The sequence below is a fragment of the Pelophylax lessonae genome, assembly GCF_965119305.1.
Source record: "Pelophylax lessonae genome assembly, chromosome: 3".
Taxonomy (NCBI): Eukaryota; Metazoa; Chordata; class Amphibia; order Anura; family Ranidae; genus Pelophylax; species Pelophylax lessonae.
The window spans coordinates 95,784,435-95,806,521 of record NC_138770.1 but is presented as its reverse complement, the minus strand read 5'-3'; the positions used below and the strand labels follow the sequence as shown (position 1 = coordinate 95,806,521).

General features: G+C 46.5%; 1 protein-coding gene across 1 annotated transcript in view; it reads left to right on the top strand.

The window, feature by feature from the left end:
* LOC309551584 (squalene synthase-like) overlaps window positions 1-22,087 on the top strand; it is a 112,684-nt gene that overhangs the window by 75,808 nt on the left and 14,789 nt on the right. The window contains exon 6 of the mRNA XM_082252223.1: window positions 17,861-18,037. Within this exon, the coding sequence (XP_082108349.1) occupies window positions 17,861-18,037 (177 nt within the window). The remainder of the gene's footprint in view (window positions 1-17,860; window positions 18,038-22,087) is intronic.

Below are 22,087 nucleotides of genomic sequence, written 5' to 3'. Positions count from 1 at the left end.
ACCAGAATGTCGTCCAGATACCCCAGGACCGAGATGCCCTGGGCTCTCAATAAAGCCAGAACCGGTGCAACCACCTTGGTGAACACCCGCGGATCCGAAGCGAGACCAAAAGGCAGCGCCACGAATTGGTAATGATCCTCCGCAATGGCGAATCGAAGGTACCTCTGGTGACCCTCGAAAATGGGGATGTGAAGGAACGCATCCTTCAAATCGATGGATGCCATGAATTCTCCCGGAACTAGAGCAGCCACCACTGAGCGCAGGGATTCCATGCGGAACTTGCGAACCCGCACAAAGCGATTCAGGGCTTTTAAGTCCAGAATTGGACGTACCTTGCCCTCCTTTCTGGGCACAGTGAACAGATTTGAATAAAACCCCCGAAATCTGTCCCGATGAGGCACCGGAACCACCACTCCCTGAGCCCGCAGGTCCCGCACCGCCAGGTGCAGATCTCGCAAACGCTCCGGAGACAGTTGAAGATTTGAGGGAAAAAATCTGCTCGCCGGCCGAGAGAGAAACTCGATCTTGTAACCGGACCGAACAAACTCCTGAACCCACCTGTCCCGAACGCGGGCCAGCCAGGGTTGAAGAAAACCGAGCAAACGTCCCCCCACCCCAGAACTGGGTGGGGGCGCCCCTTCAGGCCACATTGTTATGGGCAGCGGACCCGGACTGGCCGGACTTCTGCTTACCTGTCCACGGCTTCTTTTGGGAGCCTTGACCTTTGAAAGGTTTGCCCTTATAGTGTGACCGAAAGGCACGAAAGGACCCCTGAGAGGGTCTAAACGAAGCATGCTTCTTACCTTGAGTAACCTTAGCCTTGTGAGACTGGGGCAAGAGCGTGCTCTTACCCCCAGTGATCCCCTTTATCAGCGTATCCAAGGAGTGGTCAAAAAGGCGAGATCCCGTATAGGGTAGATTAGCTAAAGTTTTGCGAGAAGATTGGTCCACAGACCAACATTTCAGCCAAATCAAGCGGCGTGTCAACACCGCCACGCTGTGCACACGTGCAGCCAAAGGGACTATATCGAAGTCCGCATCACACAAGTACATGACACGCTGATGAATTTGATCCACCATAGCCAACGTTGTCGGCGGGGCAGAATCAGCCACCAGGACACGCCTGAGCACCTGCGTCCAATTCGCGACAGCCTGAGCTGCCATAAGGGAAGTAAAAATAGCTCTTAGCATGGAACCGGTAACCGAGTAAGTATGGCGGGCAAGAGACTCCAGTCTCCTGTCCGTGGGATCCCGGAACACCGGGGTATCCTCCGCCGGAATCGCAGTAGATTTATTCAAAACCGCCACCGCGTGATCCACCGGAGGCGGCACACACCAACGTTCATCAGTGGCGGGTGTGAAGGGATAACGCAGCTTGAACCTACTTGGCACAGCAAAAGGCTTCTTTATATTGCGCCATTGTTCACTAACAGCGCGCTGAAAATCCTCAGTGCAAGGAAAAACCTGCGATGACTTGCGTCTCCGCTGCGTCCCATAAGAGGCCAGGATGGCAGGAGGACATGGTTCATCCTGCAAATGCAGTGTTTGTTTGATAGAAGCAACCAATTCATCCATGATTGCAAGCTCTTCAGACGAGCCAGGGGGGGAATCATCAACCCCTTCAACCTCTGCCTCCCCTTCCGACCCTACAAGGTCCAGGGACGAACGGGACCCCGATAAGGGGACCCCAGCCATAGCAGCCCCATCACCATCGCCCTCTGAATCAGAGGAAATTGAAACTCTGGGCCGTTTTGTGGATTGAGCAGCCACAAGCATCTGCACCTGAGCAGCTAGGTTAGCCACAATGGTAGCCAAATCGCCCCCCTCGGGGGAAGCAGCAGACCCTTGGCCCCCCACTAAAGTGGGAGGAAATTTGCTTTCCTGAGAATCCATGCCCCAAAATTTTGCAAGAAAAAAAGGGGTACTGCCCCTTTAAGATCGCGGCGAGCGTAGCCCACCGCACACACACAGCACACACCGACCCCCACAGGGAGAAGTACAAAACTTAGGCAAGGAATTCAGGAATAAGGAAAGTAAACCTGGAGAGATCACTCAGGCTGCTGTATCGATCGCTGTTCTCAGGGCAAAGGAAGTGATGCAATACAGACCGCTCCTATAAAGCCTATGGAAGGCTCCACAAACATGGCCGCCGGTGGGGGACTGCAAAGGCAGAGCATGCAGCGCTGACATGTGGCCTGAGCGATCGCCGCCAAAATGGCGGCACTTGGCGCCAAAAACGCCGCTCTCCTCATACAGTAATGGCCATCATACGCCTGCAGTAATAATAAAAAATGGCGGACCGCAGCAGCGGACGCCGCATGTATGCACAAACATGTCTCACATCATGCCCCACAGCATACAGCATGTCACACAGAAAAACACACAGCCTGTAACACAGAACAGTGCAGGATAGCCCCCCTCCTTGCAGCCCACAGAAGGCAGCAAACCAGACAGGGAGCCCAATAGTGTGTACAGAAAAGCAGGGTTACACAGTCCCAGACTGACACCCACTAAACAGACAGGTCCCCACACAGAGAACACTTACCTTCTGAATGGCGTGGGGAGCCCGCACAAGCGATCAAGCCGCTGCACAGAGGACAGGGAGAGTCGCAGCCAGGACGCAGTAGAACTGCGGTGCGAAACCGCATGGCGTCCAGTGAGGTAGCCACCTCACCGCAGCATCCCTGCAGCGAACAGGGATGGGTCGTTCACACATGCCAGGAGAAAACCTGACTGAACGCTCGATGGCAGGCTGGGAAGCCACTGGCCCACAACCTGCGACCAGGGGGGCCAGCCCGAGACCCAGCCCGCACGATCCTCTTCATCAGAAGAACTAACTAATGCTGAAAAAATTAACAGCTAAGTAAAGAGAGAGAAAAACACTCAAATAAAATCAAAAAGAAGATAAAGGCTGAGACAAAAAGCCCCAGCACAGAAACCGCCTGCTACTCCTGATAGCTAGACAATGAAACTGAGGTATGGAACAGGAAGCAGGAGGGTATTGACTGAGGGGACCACCCCCTGGGGGTGGGATATGCTAAAAGCTTTAATATTGACATATTCTGTTGCCTAGCTACTCCTACGGAGCAAAGGTCAATAACCCCATAGTGACGAATATGGAGAGGCGGCGACAGTCGTAAGAGAAAAAGACAATACAAGCCGAATGCCAGATGAACGCCGCTTCCGCGTTCCGGTTTGCGTTCCACCCGGAGCCGGAAATGACGTGGCAACGTGATTGCGATCAGCCGTCCCAACGCGTTTCCTCAGCGCGCAGCTGACGTTCTCAAGGGTCTATTTATATCTATGTGCACATCTACTTTTTATGAGTGTTGTTTAATAAGTTAGTGCACCTGATATTTATACCTTAATTGTTCACTTGACACTAATATTTTGATATTTGCTATATGTGCTTAATTTAAACATTTGTCACTATATTTAAACTTATTAATTTAATTCATTTAATTGGTCGAGCCTAGCTATTATATATTATTATATAATCTCTATAAAAGCCAGTTTTTGACAAGTCCTTTACTAAAAAATAAAAACAAAAAAATAGTCCCCCCCCCATGTAAATCTATCGTCAATCACGTCGTCCACCGCACCCGAATAATAGAAAAAAATAAAAAGATGGTCCCGTCTCTTCACATGCCTCCCCTGTAATGAGTTGTTTGAGCTGTGACAGCTCTTTTATAGGAAAGGAGCAGGCACACCCGGTTACATCACCTGATGGCACCACCCCTTCTGATGTGACGTCAGTAATTTTATTCACTGCACCAGTGCAGTGTCCCCGCCTCTTTCCTATAAAAGAGCTATCCCAGCTCAAACAGTTCATTACGTGGGAGGCGTTTGAAGAGGCGGGAGCGTCTTTTTTTATTTTTTTGGAGTACGATGTACCCGATATCCATTCAAATGGTGGGAGCAGGATCCGGGGGCTCCCTTGTTAAAGGGGGCTTCCAGATTCCCATAAGCCCCCCCCCCCACCCGCAGTTTCCGACAACCACAGCCCAGGATTGTCCGGAAGAGGCTCTTCTCCCCTTTAATATGTTGAGGGCAAGCGGCCTGGTATGGTTCCAGCCAGGTTGCTTGCTCAGGTAAGGGTCTGTTATGGATTTTGGGGGGGACCCCACGCTGTTTTTTTTTTTTTTTTTCAATTTGGCTGTGGAGTTCCCCTTAAAAACTGTACCAGACCCAAAAGGCCTGGTATGGATTTTTGGGGGACCCCACATCATTTTTTTTCTTTTCTTAATTCTGTCATTCTCCTTAACCACTTAAATACAGGGCACATTCACCTGCTTCTTGCCTAGACCAATTTTCAGCTTTCAGTGCTCATTGCCATCTATGGGAAATCTTGGTCACCTTGACATGGCACTGCTCACGAACTATAAGTGACAGGGACACAAAACTTGGGGAGCACTGAGAGGGGCCCAGGACTACAACGTATCTATACATTATAAAAGTGGGGTATGCCTGTTCACTACACTGACTGCACTAAGCTAACTCAACTCACTATCCACTAACTACCTGCCTAACCTATATTATCATACACTATACACAGCTGCCATGTAAGTAGAAGCCTTGTATAGTGTGGGGCGTGGACTTAGCTCCTAAGCCATGATTGGCTACAGGCAGCCTGCCTTTTGCCAATCATGTCTCTGACAGGGCACTGTGCTGTGATTGGCCAAAGCATACAGGCAGACTTGTATAAAGTACTCGAAATTTCTACTTGAGTAAAAGTACAAGTGCTCGATCAAAAAGTTACTTAAGTAGAAGTGGAAGTGCTCGCAGAAAAAGTTACTTAAGTAGAAGTACTAAAGTATTCAACATTTTTTTTACTTAAGTATTGCAAGTAGTTTTTTCAAAAAATTTGCTACTTAAGTACTAAAAGTAAAAGTACCAGTAGTTTTGAAAAAAAATTTCTACTCAAGTACTGAAAGTAGAAGTACAAGTACTGTGTTATGTAGTTATTAAAGAAAGAAGTCAAAAGTTTGAACATCATATTGTTTTTTATTATTTCAAATGATTTATTCAAATGATTAACCTGTGTTTGTTAGTAGTTTCTTGATGCACTTTAAGCGCTGTAGCACCATTTATTTGTTTGTATCATATTTTCTTTTTATTGGAAAGATTTGGTATAGCAGCTTTTATTATACACAGCCTTTATTTTCGTATGCGCTGATTTACAAATGACATTATACACATTTTTTTGAGCTTTATGCAACCTGCCATCTACTGTTCTGGCAGTGGTAATTTTTTTTAAAAGTAACGAGTAACTATGCAGCACAAAAAAAAAATACTTGAGTAGAAGTATCGAAATCATCAAAAAAATGTAGTGAAGTAAAAGTAGAAGTAGGAGAAAAAAATTATACTCTAGGAAAGTACAGATACCGCATTTCGGTACTTAAGTACAGTACTTAAGTAGTTCTACTTCGTTACTATACATCTCTGCATACAGGTCATGTGCATGCTTTGGTCAATCATCAGATCATCAGTAATTTATCCACTGCAGCAGTGCTTTGCATTATGGGGTGCTCATTGGCGGGCGAACTTCCCACCGAGCGCCCCATTTGTTTGTATGTTCAGCGAACAAGCGAACAGCTGATGTTCAAGTTGTACTTACGTTTGACTCGAACTCGAAGCTTATCCCTGGTCTGAAGACAGAGCTTTAAATGAAGTGTGTCTAAAAAGTTCGGTGAATGGTATCCAAAAGCAAACAAGACCGAAGATACAAACAAAATACCTTTTTATTGGCCTTCAAAATAATCGCCATCCTTCACAGTACACTATTCAGAGGCGTAACTAGAACCTTCAGGGCCCCGGTGCAAGAAACCATGAAGGGCCCCCTGGACCGCTGGCGCCCTGGGGCCCTTTACTCTAGTTGCGGGGCCCTTTATTACGGTCCCGCAGCGGGACCCTTTCACAAGTTCTGCAGTGGGCCCCCTTCCTGCCATCTTGGGGCCTCCCCACGGTGGTGGAATGCCAGGGCCCTGTCGCAAATGTGACCTTTGCGATCCTGGAAGATCACCCACTGTGGGGAGTAGTTTTTTTTTGGTATTTTAATTGTATTATTTTTATAATTTTATTTAATTTTTTTACAATGTCACTGACTATGACTCTGTCCATTCAGAAAAGGAAGGAGCTTGTAAATTACATATTTACCGACCCCTTCTGGGTTCTCTACTGTGACACATCCCCTGCAGCAGCCGGCAGGAGAGGGAAGGGAGAATTCTGAAGGGGGGGCAGCACAGAAGGGGGCACACAGGGGAGCACACAGGGGCCCAGAGACAGCAGAACACAAGTATACTGGATAGGAGAAGTGGCGGGGGGCAGCATACAGAGGAACCAATCTCCTCCATTTTTCTCCTGCAGCTACAGAAGGAAAAAGGAGGACAGTGATTTCTCTACATGCTGCCCCTCCTATTCAGGTGTATAGGGGAGCCACATGGGCCCCCTTGAGCATGGGGCCCAGTTGCGATTGCAACCCCTGTAGTTACGCCCCTGACACTATTGGCAATGTTCATAAAGCTACAGGAAACTATCAGCAAAGGCTTCTTTAGGATTTGATCGCAGAACCACTGTCACACATTCTTGAAATGCTGCCACATCCGCAAAACATGCGCCTTTTTATGACGCTTTTCAGGTGGGGAAACAGAAGTCTGCCAGATCAGTGGAGTACGGTGGATGATTGAGAACAGGTACGCCACGCTAAACCAAGAATTGACGCACATGGATCGCACAGTGCGCAGGATGGATCCTGGTCACACATGTTAATAATCTCCAGAGGTTTCCATCCATTTTGCTTTCTGTTCATCTCCGCTTGTGCGGCACAAACCGGGAACAAATCTTTCGCTTACCCAAATCTTTGTGGACGATGGTGTGCACCATGTCCTTGCTAATGCCCAATTCTTCCACCATCAATCATAGATTCAATCTCCGATCTCATGCCAGTATTTGTTGCACTTGCTCGATCATTTCTGGGGTTCTGCTTGTTGACGGCCGGCCCAAAACATGGATCAGCCCCAGTCGTTTCCTTCCTGTCGCAAAAGCGCTTGAAGTCGTAAACACAAAGCTTCCATTCTGTACACTTACACCAACATTTCAGGCATCCCTGTCGCCAATTTCCTCAATTTGGAGCAGAACTTGATGTTCACTTGTTGCTCCATAGCACTGTGTTCCTACCTCTCACACTGACTATGTTAGACTGGCCGCAGCTGGTTTACCCTGAGGGTCACGTGGACTCCATGCTAGGTGGCGCTTCTCGACATGCCTCTGGATAGCCATGTACCTGGCCCATGTTGCCATTGTGATATTTAGACCATTTACCAAAATTTTTAGGCACGCCTTGTATGTTCTAAAGTTGTTATTTGGTGGTGTTTGCTTTATTATTGCACTTGATATATTTTTTTATTCGTTTGGAGTGTTTGTCACATGACTTCTTCTAGTTGTAATTTTATTTTTAAATTGTGATATTACATGTTAAACATTCATATTTTGGGAGCACAGCACATATATTGAAATATCACAGCAATCAGGTGATTGGGAACTGGAACCATTAGTATGAGACCCGGAGCTGTCAGTGCAGCACAAACACAGCAGTGCATATATGCGGCACCACGGATAAAGATTCACTTTCATGAGACCACATATGTACATACGTTTAGTGGGAAGGAAGCTAGTATTGTGACGTCATCACGCATAGGCATGTCATATGGTATGGCGGCCGAGAGGCAGGAGAATCGTTATTACTGCTTAGTATTTCCTCATGTTTGCAAGTTGTGATCTTTTTTTAAATAAAATATTATCGCTACAGTATAGCACTATATCTTTTCCTTTTTCCTTCTGACATATATCTGTGCTGTAGTTTCATGGTGGAGTGAAGGCTGAGCGTTATATTCCTACGGTGGGGACACTGCTGTTGGAATTGGCTGACGAGGTTGCAGAGCTCCTGTGAGATCCGATGATGAGAGAGTCAGCTCTCTAGGGTGGAATGCACAAAACGCTTTTGATCTCATTATTTTGAGAACATGTTTGTCTGGTAAGAAGCCCGGTAAGAATAGTGGTAAGAATACTAAAGCACTTTAGTATTTTGAGCACTGAACACTTTTTCCAGCACCTGGATGGGCTTTATAATACACTGCTGAAAAAAATTAATGGAACACTTGTTAATCGGAGTACAGCATCAAATCAATTAAACTCCTGGGGTATTGATCTGGTCAGTTAAGTAGTAGAGGGGGTTGTTAATCAGTTTAAGCTGCTTTGGTGTAAATGAAACTAACAGGTGCACTAGATGGGCAAGAATAAGACAACCCCCAAAACAGGAATGGTTTTACAGGTGAAGGCCACTGAAATTTTTTTCCCTACTCCTTTTTTTTTGGACTGTTTTTAACTAGTTTCGCATTTGGCTGGCGTCAGAGTCACTACTGATAGCATGAGGCGATACCTGGACCCTATAGAGGTTTCACAGGCAGTCCAACTCCTGCAGGATGGCACATCAATACGTGCCATTGCCAGAAGGTTTACTGTGTCTCTCAGCACAGTCTCAAGAGTATGTAGGAGATTCCAGGAGAAAGGAAGTTAATCTAGGAGAGCTAGATGGGGCCGTGCAAGGAGGAACAGGATGAGCACTGCCAGAGCCCTACAAAATTACCTCCAACAGGCCACTGGTGTGAATATCTCTGACCAAGCAATCAGAAACAAACTTCATGAGGGTGGCCTGAGGGCCCAACGTCCTGTAGTGGGTCCTGTGCTCACTGCCTGGCACCGTGGAGCTCGATTAGGATTTGCCATTGAACATCAGAATTGGCAGGCCTCTAACAGATGAGAGCAGGTTCTCCCTCAGCACATGTGACAGATGTGAAAGGGTCTGGAGAAGCCGTGGAGAACGTTATGCTGCCTGTAACATCCTTCAGCATGATTGGTTTGGTGGTGGGTCAGTGATGGTCTGGGGAGGCATATCCATGGAGGGACGCACAGACCTCTACAGGCTAGACAATGTCACCCTGACTGCCTTTAGGAATCGGGATGAAATCCTTGGACCCGTTGTCCAACCCTACACTTATGCAGTGGGTCCTGGGTTCCTCCTGGTGCACGACAATGCCCAGCCTCATGTGGCAAGAGTATACAGCCAGTTCCTGGTGAATGAAGGAATTGATACCGTTGAATGGCCCCCACGCTCGCCAGACCTAAATCCAATAGAACACCTTTGGGACATTGTTTCGGTCCATCCGATGCTGCCTGGTTGCACCCTAGTCCAGGACCTCAGTAATGCCCTGGTCCAGATCTGGGGGAAAATACCCCCAGGACCCCATCCGTCTCATTCGGAGCATGCCCCAACGTTGTCAGGCATGCATACAAGCACGTGGGGGTCCTACAAACTACTGAGTTACAATTTGAGTTGCTGCAATGAAATTTCAGCAAAATGGACCAGCCTGCTGCATAATTTTTTCACTTTGATTTTTGGGGGGAGGTCTTTGAATTCAGCCATCTGTAGGTTGATAATTTTAGATTCCATCAAACAGTGTGGCATCTTTTCGTTCCTAACGCAATACCCAGTTCATATCAGTACATATATCCAGCATATTTTTCCCAATTGAGATCTGATTTGTTTTCAAAGTGTTCCTTTAATTTTTTTGAGCAGTGTATATAAAATTAACTTTTGCTTGAATTTTTGTTTACACATTGACTTTGGGAATATGGTTTGATAGTTTTTGTATATTTTATATTTTCATAAATTTCACTCATTATTCTAGCAAATCTGCACTTTTTCTCTATCATTCATTGACAGACGCAGCTCCATATTATTCTTAACCATTGGGTTATGCTGCCCCCTACAGGAGTAGGACACTAGGCAGGAAAAAACTTTACACGCCCATGGGGCAGCCCCTGTAGGCATATACCCACTCACTCTGCTATAGGATTCAGTTTGTTTCTGCCTAGTTTAGGAGTAGGATCTAGTTCCCAGCTGGGACTTCTGTCTTAGCTTTGTTTTTTTTTTATTTAACCACTTGCCGACCAGTCACGTTGACTGTACTGCGGCAAAGTGGTTAGTTATCGTCCAGCGACGTAGACCTACGTCGCTGGACTCCTCCCCTTGTGGGCGGCGCGCACGCGCCGCCGGAGGCTCGCTCCCGCTGTATTCAGTCACAGCGGGAGTCAGGCCAGGGGAGGAGCGGCGGTGATTACCACCGCTCTTCCCCGATCGTCTGGGAATCGAGTCTGGAGATCCGCCCACTTGTGTAAAAGCGGGCGGATCTCCTAAGTGACAGACAGGGTCAGATTGCAGGGTTCAGCATAGCTGAACCTGCGATCTGTCCCTGTGTCACTCAGTCACCCCCCCCCCCCCACACATGTTAGTAAGCACCAGGCATACATTAACCCCTTGATCACCAATAAAAATTAACCCCTTCCCTGCCAGTGTCATTTTTACAGTAACAGTGCATATGTATAGCACTGATTACTGTAGTAATGTCACTGGCTGGTACCCCCAAAAGTGTCAAAAATGTCAGTCAAGGGTCCGATCTGTCCGCTGCAATGTCGCAGCCCCGCAAAAAAAATCGCAGATCGCCACCAAAAACAAAAATGACAGAAATCTTTCCCTTAGTTAGTAAACGCAATAACTTTTGCACAAACCAATCAAAATACGCTTATTGCGATTTTTTTTTTACCAAAAATATGTAGCAGAAAAGAAATTGGCCTAAAATTATAAAAAATTTAGATTTTTACATTTTTTTTTTTTTGGTTATAGCGCAAAAAGTAAAAATCGCACAGGTGATCAAATACCACCAAAAGAAAGCTCTGTTTGTGGGAAAAAAAGGACGCAAATTTCGTTTGGGTACGGCATTGCATGACCAGGCAATTGTCAGGTAAAGTTGCACAGTGCCGAATCGCAAAAAGTGGCCTGGACGTAAGACAGCAAAATCCTCCGGTGGTAAAGTGGTTAAAAGGGAACCTTTGTTAAAATGTTAATTTTTTAGCTAGTTATGTTCCTGAGAAAACTGCAATCAATCAACAGCTGGACTGGGTTTTGGATTAGATATCCTAGATCCTTAAGCCTCGTACACACGCAACGATTGTTGGCCGACCGATCGGCCGTCTTTTGTCCAGTGTTGTTGTGTTGGTTGAAATGTGCTCTAGACTGCACACAAATTTTCTCGGCCAACAAAAACCAACTTCAGAAGTGATGTCATGTGCTGGTTAACTTTCTGTGTGTTTTTTCTTCTCTGAGCATGCCCAGTCTTGCTCATCTGATTTTTGTCTGCCGAAATCTGTACTGACTGACGGAAAATCCGCCGTTCTGTTGACGGCCAACAAAAATTTTATAGCATGCACACCAGATTTTGTTTGGCCGAAAGGTTGCAGTCGGTTGTTGGAAGCATCATACTAACAAGCCGACAATCGGCCGTTCAGAAGTTGGCCGAAAATTCACGGCCAACAATCGTTGCGTGTGTATGAGGCTTTAAGGTCTCCCAGTTTGGCCAGCGAACGTGTGCAGGTTATAGCCCACGCTAGGCCTCTCCATGACAGAGCCCCAATGGACAGGGGCTGGCCAGCGAGTAAAACACCTCGCCGGGACGCAGGTGACCTGGTTCGGCCTCAGTCACAGCATGCCCCTTGGCCATCAGTGCCCCCATTTTGAGTGGAGAGGTAGTCTGTCCGGAGTTGTACCCACCCGATTGTCGCTGGTATGGTGAGTAGTGTCCCCTCAAAGCTCTTGCGGTCTCAGGGTGGACATGGGCCCCTCCTTTGGATGGTCAGTCCCCTGGGTTCCCTTCCATTTCCCCTCAGCCCCTCTGAGGGGTCTTTGGGCCCCAACCTACCTCCACGTCCCCCCCCCCCCAGTGGTGAAGTAGGAGCTGGCTTTGCCACCTTGCTCCAGTAAGGGGGAGTGGATGCGGTTGTTGCTGACCGGACTATCTGGATCGCACACAGGGATTATTGAGCAAGTTTCCACCCCCCCTGGGGGTTAGTGATTGGGGCAGGGATGTCCTTTGGGCTCCCTGCGGTGGTTATAGGCTTAGGGGGGAGCAGATGTCTCTTCATCCGCGGGTCTGTGCCTCACGTGGCTGGATCGGGCCAAAAATTTAGTCCGGGGCTTTGCAGCCTACTCGCGGCTGTCTGGGTACCTGACCGAGTGCCTGATCAAGTCGAATGAGTGCCTGACTGAGCTGACCGAGCTGATCGGACAGTACTGCCGACGGATGCACGCCTCACGCGGCTGGATTGGGCCAAAAATTTACCCTGCGGCTTTGCAGCCTACTCGCGGCTGTCCGAGTGACTGACCAAGCTGTCCGAGTGACTGACCAAGCTGTCCGAGTGACTGACCAAGCTGTCCGAGCGACTGGCCAGGCTGTCCGAGCTCCTAACCAAGCTGTCCGAGCTGCTGATCAAGCTAAGAGTGCTGACGGCCGATCGGTGCAGGAAATTTTTAACATGGGGGGGCGCCGATTCCCTCAGGCCCCGCAGATACCCCATCGTACGTGGAAATTGTAAATCTCATGGTGTGAATCGATTAAAGTGCATCCATTCTCCTTTTCAGTGACCAGGATATTGGCTTTTCCTCCAAAGGCGGACCCGAAAAAAAAAAAAAAAGCTCTGCCTGTGACAAAGGCTAACTGCCCACTGCAGGCTCCACCATTTGACTGTTCTTATATAGGTAAGGGGCGTGGGCGTGGTCACCAACCCAGCATTCACATAGGGAGGGGGCCAGGATCTGGGGGGGATCTTAAAGGGGGCTTCCAGATTCTGACAAACCCCCCTGCCTGCAGACCCCCACAACCACAGCCCAGGGTTGTCGGGAAGAGGCCCTTGTCTCCATCAACAGACTGTTTTCCAAAAAAATAAAACGGATAATTGCGCAATATAATTTTGTATTTATTGATTAAAACAAAAATAGAAGTAAAAACTCACATTTGAAAGTGCTGAACCCTGCACACATAGACAGCAGTGGAGAGAATATTGGAACGTCGCTCAATTCCGGCGTGTGTTCCAAGATGCGTTACAGCAAAGAGCAGATGTGACTAAACCGGAAGTAGCAGCCACTAGATCGACCTCAAGGCATTGAACGCATGCGGGAATTGAGCGGCGTTCCGATATCCTCTCTAATTCTGTCTATGTGTGCCTGGTTCGGCACTTTCAAATGTGAGTTTTTACTTTTATTGATGTTTTAATCAATAAATACAAAACTATAATGCGCAATGATCTGTTTTATTTTTTATTTTTTGAGAAAATGGTCTGACCATCTGATCATGGGACAAGCACTTTATTCTCTATTGTGAGCCCAGGGGGCTATCCAGTGCTAACATTCCATCCCCAAGGAGGCTATCTCAATATAAATAGAGCCAGCTGGGTCCTAGAGGCCCTTTGTCATCTCATGAGCGACCCTCATATAAACGGGTGAAGGATAACACAAGAACTAGCACTTTATAAATAAGAGAACCTGTTTGAGCACCTTGTCACAACTGTGGTGGAATTCTAGAATTGGATGAATTAATGGACTTTTTATCATTCTAATATTGCATATCTTCAAATAATGGATTTTAGCACTTAATTCTTTCACATATTTAGCATTGCATATTTATCACATTTATTTGCACTTACCACTTTTAGATACGGCGCCTCAAATTCCCCTTTACCTAGATGATGAGCATAAAAATGTTACTTGTAGCAGAAGTGTACTTAGGCAAAGCCTGGAGACTACCTACTTTATACCTTCTTTCTGGAACTACATATACGTCCTACTCCATTCCTGCTGCCTCCTATTACTTCATTGAGCTACTCATTTCATTCCTTTTCTATTCTACTCAAGCAGGCACCCTTTAAAGTGTTTGGAAAGCTTTGTGTTTTTGTTTTTTTTAAAATAAAATAATAAGCAGGTTATACTTACCTATTTTGTTCAATGGTTTTGCACAGAGCAGCCCTGGTCCTCCTCTTCTCGGGTCCCCCACCGGCACTCCTTGCTCCTCATCTTCATCCAGAACACCCATAGGAAGCTGCTCCTAAATAGTCCAAAGTCTGGAGCAGCTGTGCGGTAAGCACTGGGTCTAAGTCCTGGGTCTAGTCCTGCAGGAGGTGACCCCAGCTTAAAATGCTCTGCCCCTCTGGGCAGAAAACTCCAGCAGTCTGCATGTTCATGGAGGTCCCGAGTGTGGCATATTTCTAAAAATCTTTTTCTGGAGCCAGTCAAGGGATTTCACCTAATTAGCTGGTCTGCAGAGCTCACTGAGGATTGCCCAGTGTAAGTTTATAAGGGTCTAGCTGTTGTGTGGCATTGTGGGCATTAACCTCTCCCTCACTGAAGTGTCTGGTGGATACTGGAAGGAGGCATCCGGTGATCCTGTGAGAGTGTGAATACTGACCGGAGCTCAGGGTTCTAGTTACTGTGTGCTGTTTTTCTTTTGGGTGGATGTGCTAGTTGTAGGTCTTATCGAGAGGCCTTTTACAAGACCGGAAATGTATTTCAAGGGTTCCAATGTGTTGAAAAGGTTGACAAAGGCTGATCTAGGGTGTCGTATTAGCCTTCTAGACCTAGTGAATTAGGTATGTTTGGTATCTAATTTTGTATCACTAATGTAATCACTTTTTATGAACATAACTCCATTATAGTAAGAATTAAAGAGATTGTTTAACCACTTAAGCCCCGGAGGATTTTCCTGCTAAACGACCAGGGGGTATTTTGCGATTCGGCACTGCGTGACTTTAACGGACAATTGCGCGGTCGTGCGACGCTGTACCTAAACGAATTTGACGTCCTTTTTTTCCCACAAACAGAGCTTTCTTTTGGTGGTATTTGATCACCCGTGCGATTTTTACTTTTTGCGCTATAAACAAAAAAAGAGCGTACATTTTGCAAAAATAACAATATTTTTCACATTTTTTTTATATGAAATTCCCCCCAAAAAAAATGTAAAAATCAAAATTTTTTAACATTTTCGGCCAATTTGTTTTATGCTACCTATGTTTGGTAAAAATAATCGCAAAAAGCATATTTTGATTGGTTTGCGCAAAAGTTTACTAACAAAAGGAAAGATTTTTGTCATTTTTGTTGTTTTTTTTTTTAACGTGTAATGGCGGCGATCTGCGATTTTTTTTGCGGTACTGCGACATTGCGGCTGACAGATCGGACCCTTGACTGACATTTTTTACACTTTTGGGGTTACCAGTGACATTTCTACAGTAATCAGTGCTATACATATGCACTGTTACTGTAAAAATACACTGGTAGTGAAGGGGTTAACTTTATTTGGGAGGGAGGGGCTGTGTGTATCCCTAGGGGCGTGCTTTCTACTGTGATTGGCTGTAGCTTAAGCTGTAAGGACACTGATCAACGGATCTACATACTAGATCCGAGTGATCAGTGTCTTTACAGCGAGGAGAATGACAGGTGGCTTGTTTACACAAGCTGCCTGACATTCTCCCTCTCCCCCGCCGATCACCGAGTGGCCGGCGGACATCGGGTCCGCTGGTCACGCGCGCGGGGGGGTCCATGACCGCACGGGAGCGCGCCTCCGCGGGCGCGCGCTCGCTCCCCAGAGCCTCACAGGCGAGCGACGTAGACCTACGTCACTCTGCCTGTGAGGGGCTGACTGCCGCAGTAAATATACTGTGAGCAGTCGACAAGCGGTTAAACTTTAGTCTGGCCATACATTATACAATTTTTTTATTGTACAATTTTCCTTTAGATTTACCAAAACTATATAATATGATATCAAACCTACACACTTTCTTTTTCAACAATTTTGTTTGAAAAGTTTTAAAGAATACAACAAGTGACTGCAATCAGATATACAGATAGAAGCTTAATATTACAAGTCCTAGTCAGTCGTGTATCAAATGGAGAAACTGTAGCAAGTAACAAAACATTTAGTGGCGGTTCACACTGCAGCGGCACGACTTTGGGGGCGACCTGTGAAGTCGCGTGCACCGCGACTTCGGCGCGACTTGCACAGACTTCATAAAATGAATGTCTATACAAGTCGCCCCGAAGCAATACAGGACCCTTTTTCTAAGTCGGAGCGACTTGTGTCACTCCTATTAGAACCGTTCTTGTACCGAACAATGGGAGTGCGACGGACCGTTCAAGTCGGTCCAAGTCGGATCAGTGTGAATGGGCTCTTAGCGTGTCAAAGAATATCTTAATCATACTACAATAGAAAAACCAAGTGAATAACACAAAATTATTTTCATGTACCTAAACCAGAGAAACGGGTGCAAGTGGATAAGAAGACAGTATATGGAGTTCACTCTGCAAAAAAAGCAAAGGAGTATATAAGGAAAAAACCTCCCTACCGAAGAGCCTAGTTAATTAAAAGAAGGAAAGAAGATTGGGGGGGGGGGGAGTGGAAAAGGATATCAAGAGCACCCCAAACAGAAACCCAGGGTCTTTGCGCTCAAAGAGATGTGTAACTGGCTGTTGGTAGCCCCTCCTATCCATGCATCCGACCCTCTAATCTACATGCGGGGCGCCGGACACATGGAGTTCAATGGGGTTTTTTTTCTAAGTCTTCCTGATTGGCCGAAAGGCAAAAACCATGCCATTGGCCAAGGAGGAGGCGGGAGGACTCGAGGAGATGCGGGGGGACTGAGGAGGAGCCGCCGCTGCATCAGGTAAGTGCATTGGTCTGGGGGGGGGGGGGGGCACGCTACACCATGCTGGCCACTCTGCATTGAAAAGGGGCACAATGATCTCTCTACATTGAATGGGGGCACACTGATCTCTCTGCATTGAAGGGGGCACACTGATCTCTCTGCATTGAAGGGGGCACACTCATCTCTCTGCATTAAAAGGGGGCACACTGGTCATTCTGCATTGAAAGGGGGCACACTGATCTCTCTGCATTGAAGGGGGCACACTGATCTCTCTGCATTGAAAGGGGGCACGCTGGTCACTCTGCATTGAAGAGGGCACACTATACCTTGATTACTGAAGGCCACTTTCACACTTTTGAAACCCCAAAGCACCGGCCACCACTGCTCAGACACATTGCACATATCCCTTTTGGTTTTAACTGCCCTGTGCCAATACATTTTATAACCATAGCAGGGTGCAGTACCCCACCCTCACCACCGTGAGCAGATGGAACTTCATTCAACACACCAACCTTTACATTTTCATTGACAGACTGCATAAACCCATTATCACCATGAGCATTTTCACACATTTCAGTTTTGGCATTTAACAAATTCTTATTACCGGGTTCAAGTACCCTCTTGTCCATCAGAGCGGCACCATAGTTGTCCCAGGCAACCTCTTGCTCCAAGACACAGAGCTCCCTGGAGGTTTCTAGGGACACCTCTGCCGCCATATATATTGTTGCTAGGGGAGATAGCATAACCTACTTAGAGGTCACCCCTACCTCATTCAGAACCCTTTAAAGTACAGACAAATACGTGTTGATCTTCCAGAAATCCAATGTGTTCCTAGATTCATGTAAGGAGCTGACAACACTAACTCTACTGCACAGAAATCCTGATCAGTGTTGTCAGGCATGCCTGCTGGACAACAGAACACATCTCCCTCTCCTCATCTCCACAGCGTTAGGGAAAGTTTGTTTGTCTGGCAGTGGAGAACTCGGCTAGTATTAGTAAAACTGCTTGAGATTTCAATGTCACTGTGTTATCCACTCAAATGAGAAGTTAGGAGCTCACCGGATTTCTGGCAGAATAAAAGCTATATTTCTGTGCTTGCAGAGCAGAGACAGAACATGGGGAAACGTGCATCTATTGCAGAGATGTACTAGATGTGACTTTACCAAGACTAGAGTTGGCTATTGTTCAACTCCTAGATTTAGAACAAGTTCTGAGGATGGTGGAATAGGTTTCAAGACTTATGCTCAGTATCTGATGCCTGTTACTCTGCCTGTACCAGGTGTGGAGAAAATATGGGAAGAACTTGTCTGACTTTACCAAACCGGAAAACATTGTGCCAGCCGTGCAGTGTCTGAATGAGCTCATCACCAATGCCCTGCAACATATGCCTGACGTCTTGCTGTACCTGTCCCGACTGCGAAACCAGACCGTGTTCAACTTCTGCGCAGTCCCGCTGGTAAGTGTAACAACTGGTGCAACGCTATTAGACAGTAAATAGCAGTCTAAGCACTTTTATTGTTAACAACATTTTTATTTTTTTAGTCATGGATATTCTTATTTAATGCCCGACTTCGTCATTTAAAAAAAAAAAAGAATTTCCCCATGAAAGTTAAAATAAAAAAACACTGTAAACTCTCAGCTCTGCCATCAAGCGCTGGTGCTCTTCTGAAGAAAGACAAATGCCTAGTGCATCACCAGCACCAATTTTTAAATTAATAAAATCCCCAAAAACATACAGAATAAACATGGGCCATTTTAGTATTAGTCCCATTTTAGTCATCTGCAATTGCATTTGTTTTAGTCGTATATAGTCAACTAAATCTGCAGTACATTTTAGTTGACTAAAATCAAATGGATTTAGTTAAAAATTGTAACGCATTATTTAACCACTTAAGCCCCGGAAGATTTTACCCCCTTCCTGACCAGGGCCTATTTTGCGATTCGCCACTGCGTGAATTTAACGGACAATTGTGCGGTCGTGCGACGCTGTACTTAAACAAATTTGATGTCCCTTTTTTTCCCACAAACAGAGCTTTCTTTTGGTGGTATTTGATCACCTGTGCGATTTTTTGATCATGCGCTATAAACACAAAAAGAGCGTCAATTTTGCAAAAATAAACAATATTTTTCAAATTTTTTTATATGAAATTCCCCAAAAAAAAAAAAATGTAAAAATCAAAATTTTTTAACATTTTAGGCCAATTTGTTTTATGCTACATATGTTTGGTAAAAAAAAATCGCAAAAAGCGTATTTTGATTGGTTTGTGCAAAAGTTATTGCGTTTTACTAACAAAGGGAAAGATTTTTGTCATTTTTTTTTTTTTTTTACGAGTAATGGCGGCGATCTGCGATTTTTTTTTTTTTTTGCAGGACTGCGACATTGCGGCGGACAGATTGGACCCTTGACTGACATTTTTGACAGTTTTGGGGTTACCAGTGACATTACTGTAGTAATCAGTGCTATACATATGCACTGTTACTGTAAATGACACTGGCAGTGAAGGGGTTAACTTTTTTTGAGAGGGAAGAGTTAAGTGTGTCCCTAGGGGTGTGATTCTAACTGTGATTGGATGTGACTACTGGTGTAAGAACAGAGATCAACGGTCCTACATAGCAGAACCGTATGATCTCCATTCTTACACAGGGGAGAATGACAGGCGGCTTTGTTTACATTAGCCGCCTGCCTTTCTTTCGGTGTAACGGACAATCGCGAGTGACCGGCGGAGATCGGGTCCGCCGGGCACACGCGCGGGGGGGTCCGTGGCCGAGCTGGAGCGGGAGCGCACCTCCGGCGGCGCGCGCTTGCTCCCTAGAGCATCACAGGCTAGCGACGTAGCCCTACGTCGCTTTGCCTGTGAGGGGCTGACCGCCGCAGTAAATAGTCGTGTGGCGGTCGGCAAGTGGTTAAGCATTTCTCTAGAATTTTCAAATGTATTATATACTCCTGGAGTAAAAAATTTGAATGTTATTGTTTATGGTATTAAGGTTTGAACAGACTCACGCATGTAATGCACACAGTGCTTTGAAAGGTGGTATGATAAGAAATGTGATATTACCTCCTCAGTGCCTATCAAATGCCTCTGAAAAGTGACCTGAGCATGGATCACTTTTCAGTGGAGTGACCGTGCCTGTTGCAAGTGTGAACAACCCTTTGGGTTCACACTGGTATGCTGTGGTTTGGCTGCAGTGGTGGTGTATTTGCAGTTTTACTGCATGTTACTCCTGGTTATAGCCGCAGTCCCATAGACTTCTATTAGGTTGCACATTTTTGCCACATTTACTGAAAGCACATTAAAAGTCCTGCATGCTGCATCTTTGGTGAACTTTCAGGAAACCCTACAAAAACCTGCAGGGCAGAGGGGCAGGCACAGGGGGGGAGAGCATACCCAGCCTCTCCGATTTGTGTGTGTGTGTGTGTGTGTGTGTGTGGGGGGGGGATGTTCTGTCCAAGCGCTCGTAGCCCAGGCACTGGTGTGAGAGATGCAGCCAACATCCCTAGTGCTAACTGCTAGGAATGAAGCTCTGTGGAAACCGGAAGTTCTGAGGGTAAACGTCCCTCCCTCACATTTTCGTTCATAAACAGTGTAGCACCCTACAAGGTAGGTGCTAGGTAAAGGATAGTGGGCCTTGTCTGCTTAACAGCAGGGCCATGATTTTCAGCTGGGCTGTCATGTCTGTCATGTCATGGCTGTTGAGACTGGGGAGTCCCCCCACTGTACTTAATGAGAGGGTTCTCATTGGGCAGTGGAGGAAACCCAGCCAATGCTTCACTCAGGCCTGTATCTACTCCAGAAAGCCAGATTCTGCCACACAGCATTCTGGGAGTGGGTATAAGTTTGAGAGGAGCGCACGACGCAGCGTCTTTGGCGGGAAGCAGAGTCCCAGGAGGGAAAGTACGGCTGTCTCTCCTCCTGTCAAAGGAATCGGGTGTCCCAAGCGGCTTGCCTGAGGGGACAGAGGGCTGAGCTGAGCTGCAGAGAGGATCAGGTGTGCCGAGGACCAGCGGAGTATAGGGGGTCCAGTTTCAGGAAAGCATTCCCAGTCATGAGTACTGCAAACTGCCCCTGAGGTCTGCCAAGTGAGAGGGGACCAATCTGGAGAAGGTCAGAGGGATCTGGGAGCTAGCTAGCCGGTGCAGGAAGCAAGTGTACAAGGGGGTGCCAGTGTTGACCCTGAAGCGTAAAGGGGTGACAGTGTGTGGACACTGAAGTGTAAAGGGGGTGCCAGTGTGTGGATCCTGAAGTGTAAAGGGGGTGCCAGTGTGTGGACCCTGAAGTGTAGAGGGGATGCCAGCGGTTGGGCCCTGAAGTGTTCAGTGTAGAGTGTTCAGTGTACAGCGTGCAGTGTACAGTGTTGACAGTTGCAGAAGCAGTATACAGAAGCTACCTCAGTCAGGAAGGACTGGAGGGTGCAGTGTTCGGGACTTTTGAGCTAACCAGAGCGTCAGTAGTCAGTTCTCAGTACAGTCCAGGACTTTTGAGCTAATCAGAGTGTCAGAAGTCAAGTTTCAAGTACAGTACAGCAAGTCAGTGTTTTTCAAGCGCCAGCAAGCGTTGGTTGGCACCCAGCCGGCGTCAAGACAGCGCTGAAAGGCATTTTTCTTCAAGTGTCCCATTTTGTACCTAGTTGAGCCAGAGGAGTATCCCACTCATTCCCTTCTCCCATCCCAATATAAAATAAACAAAACAAACTAAAGATGCCGGACTGGTCTTTGACTCAAATCTCACACTTGGGTATTCAGCTTAAATGGGCTGAAGGTGTCACCGGTAACAATGGCAGACCCACATCAGGCTCAATGTCTGGAAAATCTGCTACAACAGAATTGATTTTCGTCATGGTTTTCTCAGTGGACATAAACCTGGTGTACTTTTTTTTTTTTCGGTTTCGTCTTTGTAAAAAGGCCACTCACTAAAATTATGATGAAAATGTTTTTGTTGGCAAAATGAACGCTGTAATGCTTTAGAGAACAGTGCATGGATCATTTTGTGGCATTGTTCTTTGCAGTATTTATGACCTGGCTGTCTCTAGATGAAATGAAGATAGGGGAGCCTTGCCATTTTTCTTTTTTTCTAATGGTGAGTAGGCATAGACTTCATGCACATAGGTATATGTTGGCTTTGCATTGCAAGCATTCTCCGTATTTCTGGTGCCGGGATGTCCTGGAGCTGCATACAGACACCCATAGAGGTGAATGGGTGAAAGGCTCTGTTCACAGCTATGCGTTGCTATTAGCGTAATGTAGCAGGTGCACAATGACCTATTGTCCTGATCGCAGTTAGTGGGAGTTTGGGATATTATGTCTGTGTGCAAGCACTACTTTACCCTAATGGTGGTATACAGCTGCCTTCACCCATTCAGGTCTATGGGCAGTTGTATGCAGCTCCAGGAGATCCTGGGCATCAGAAATACAAAGCGTGTTTACCCCGTACGGGTAATTTCGCCTATGTGCATGAAGCCTTGAAATGACAACTTGGAGCTTACACAGGATGAAGAACTTTTTTCCCTG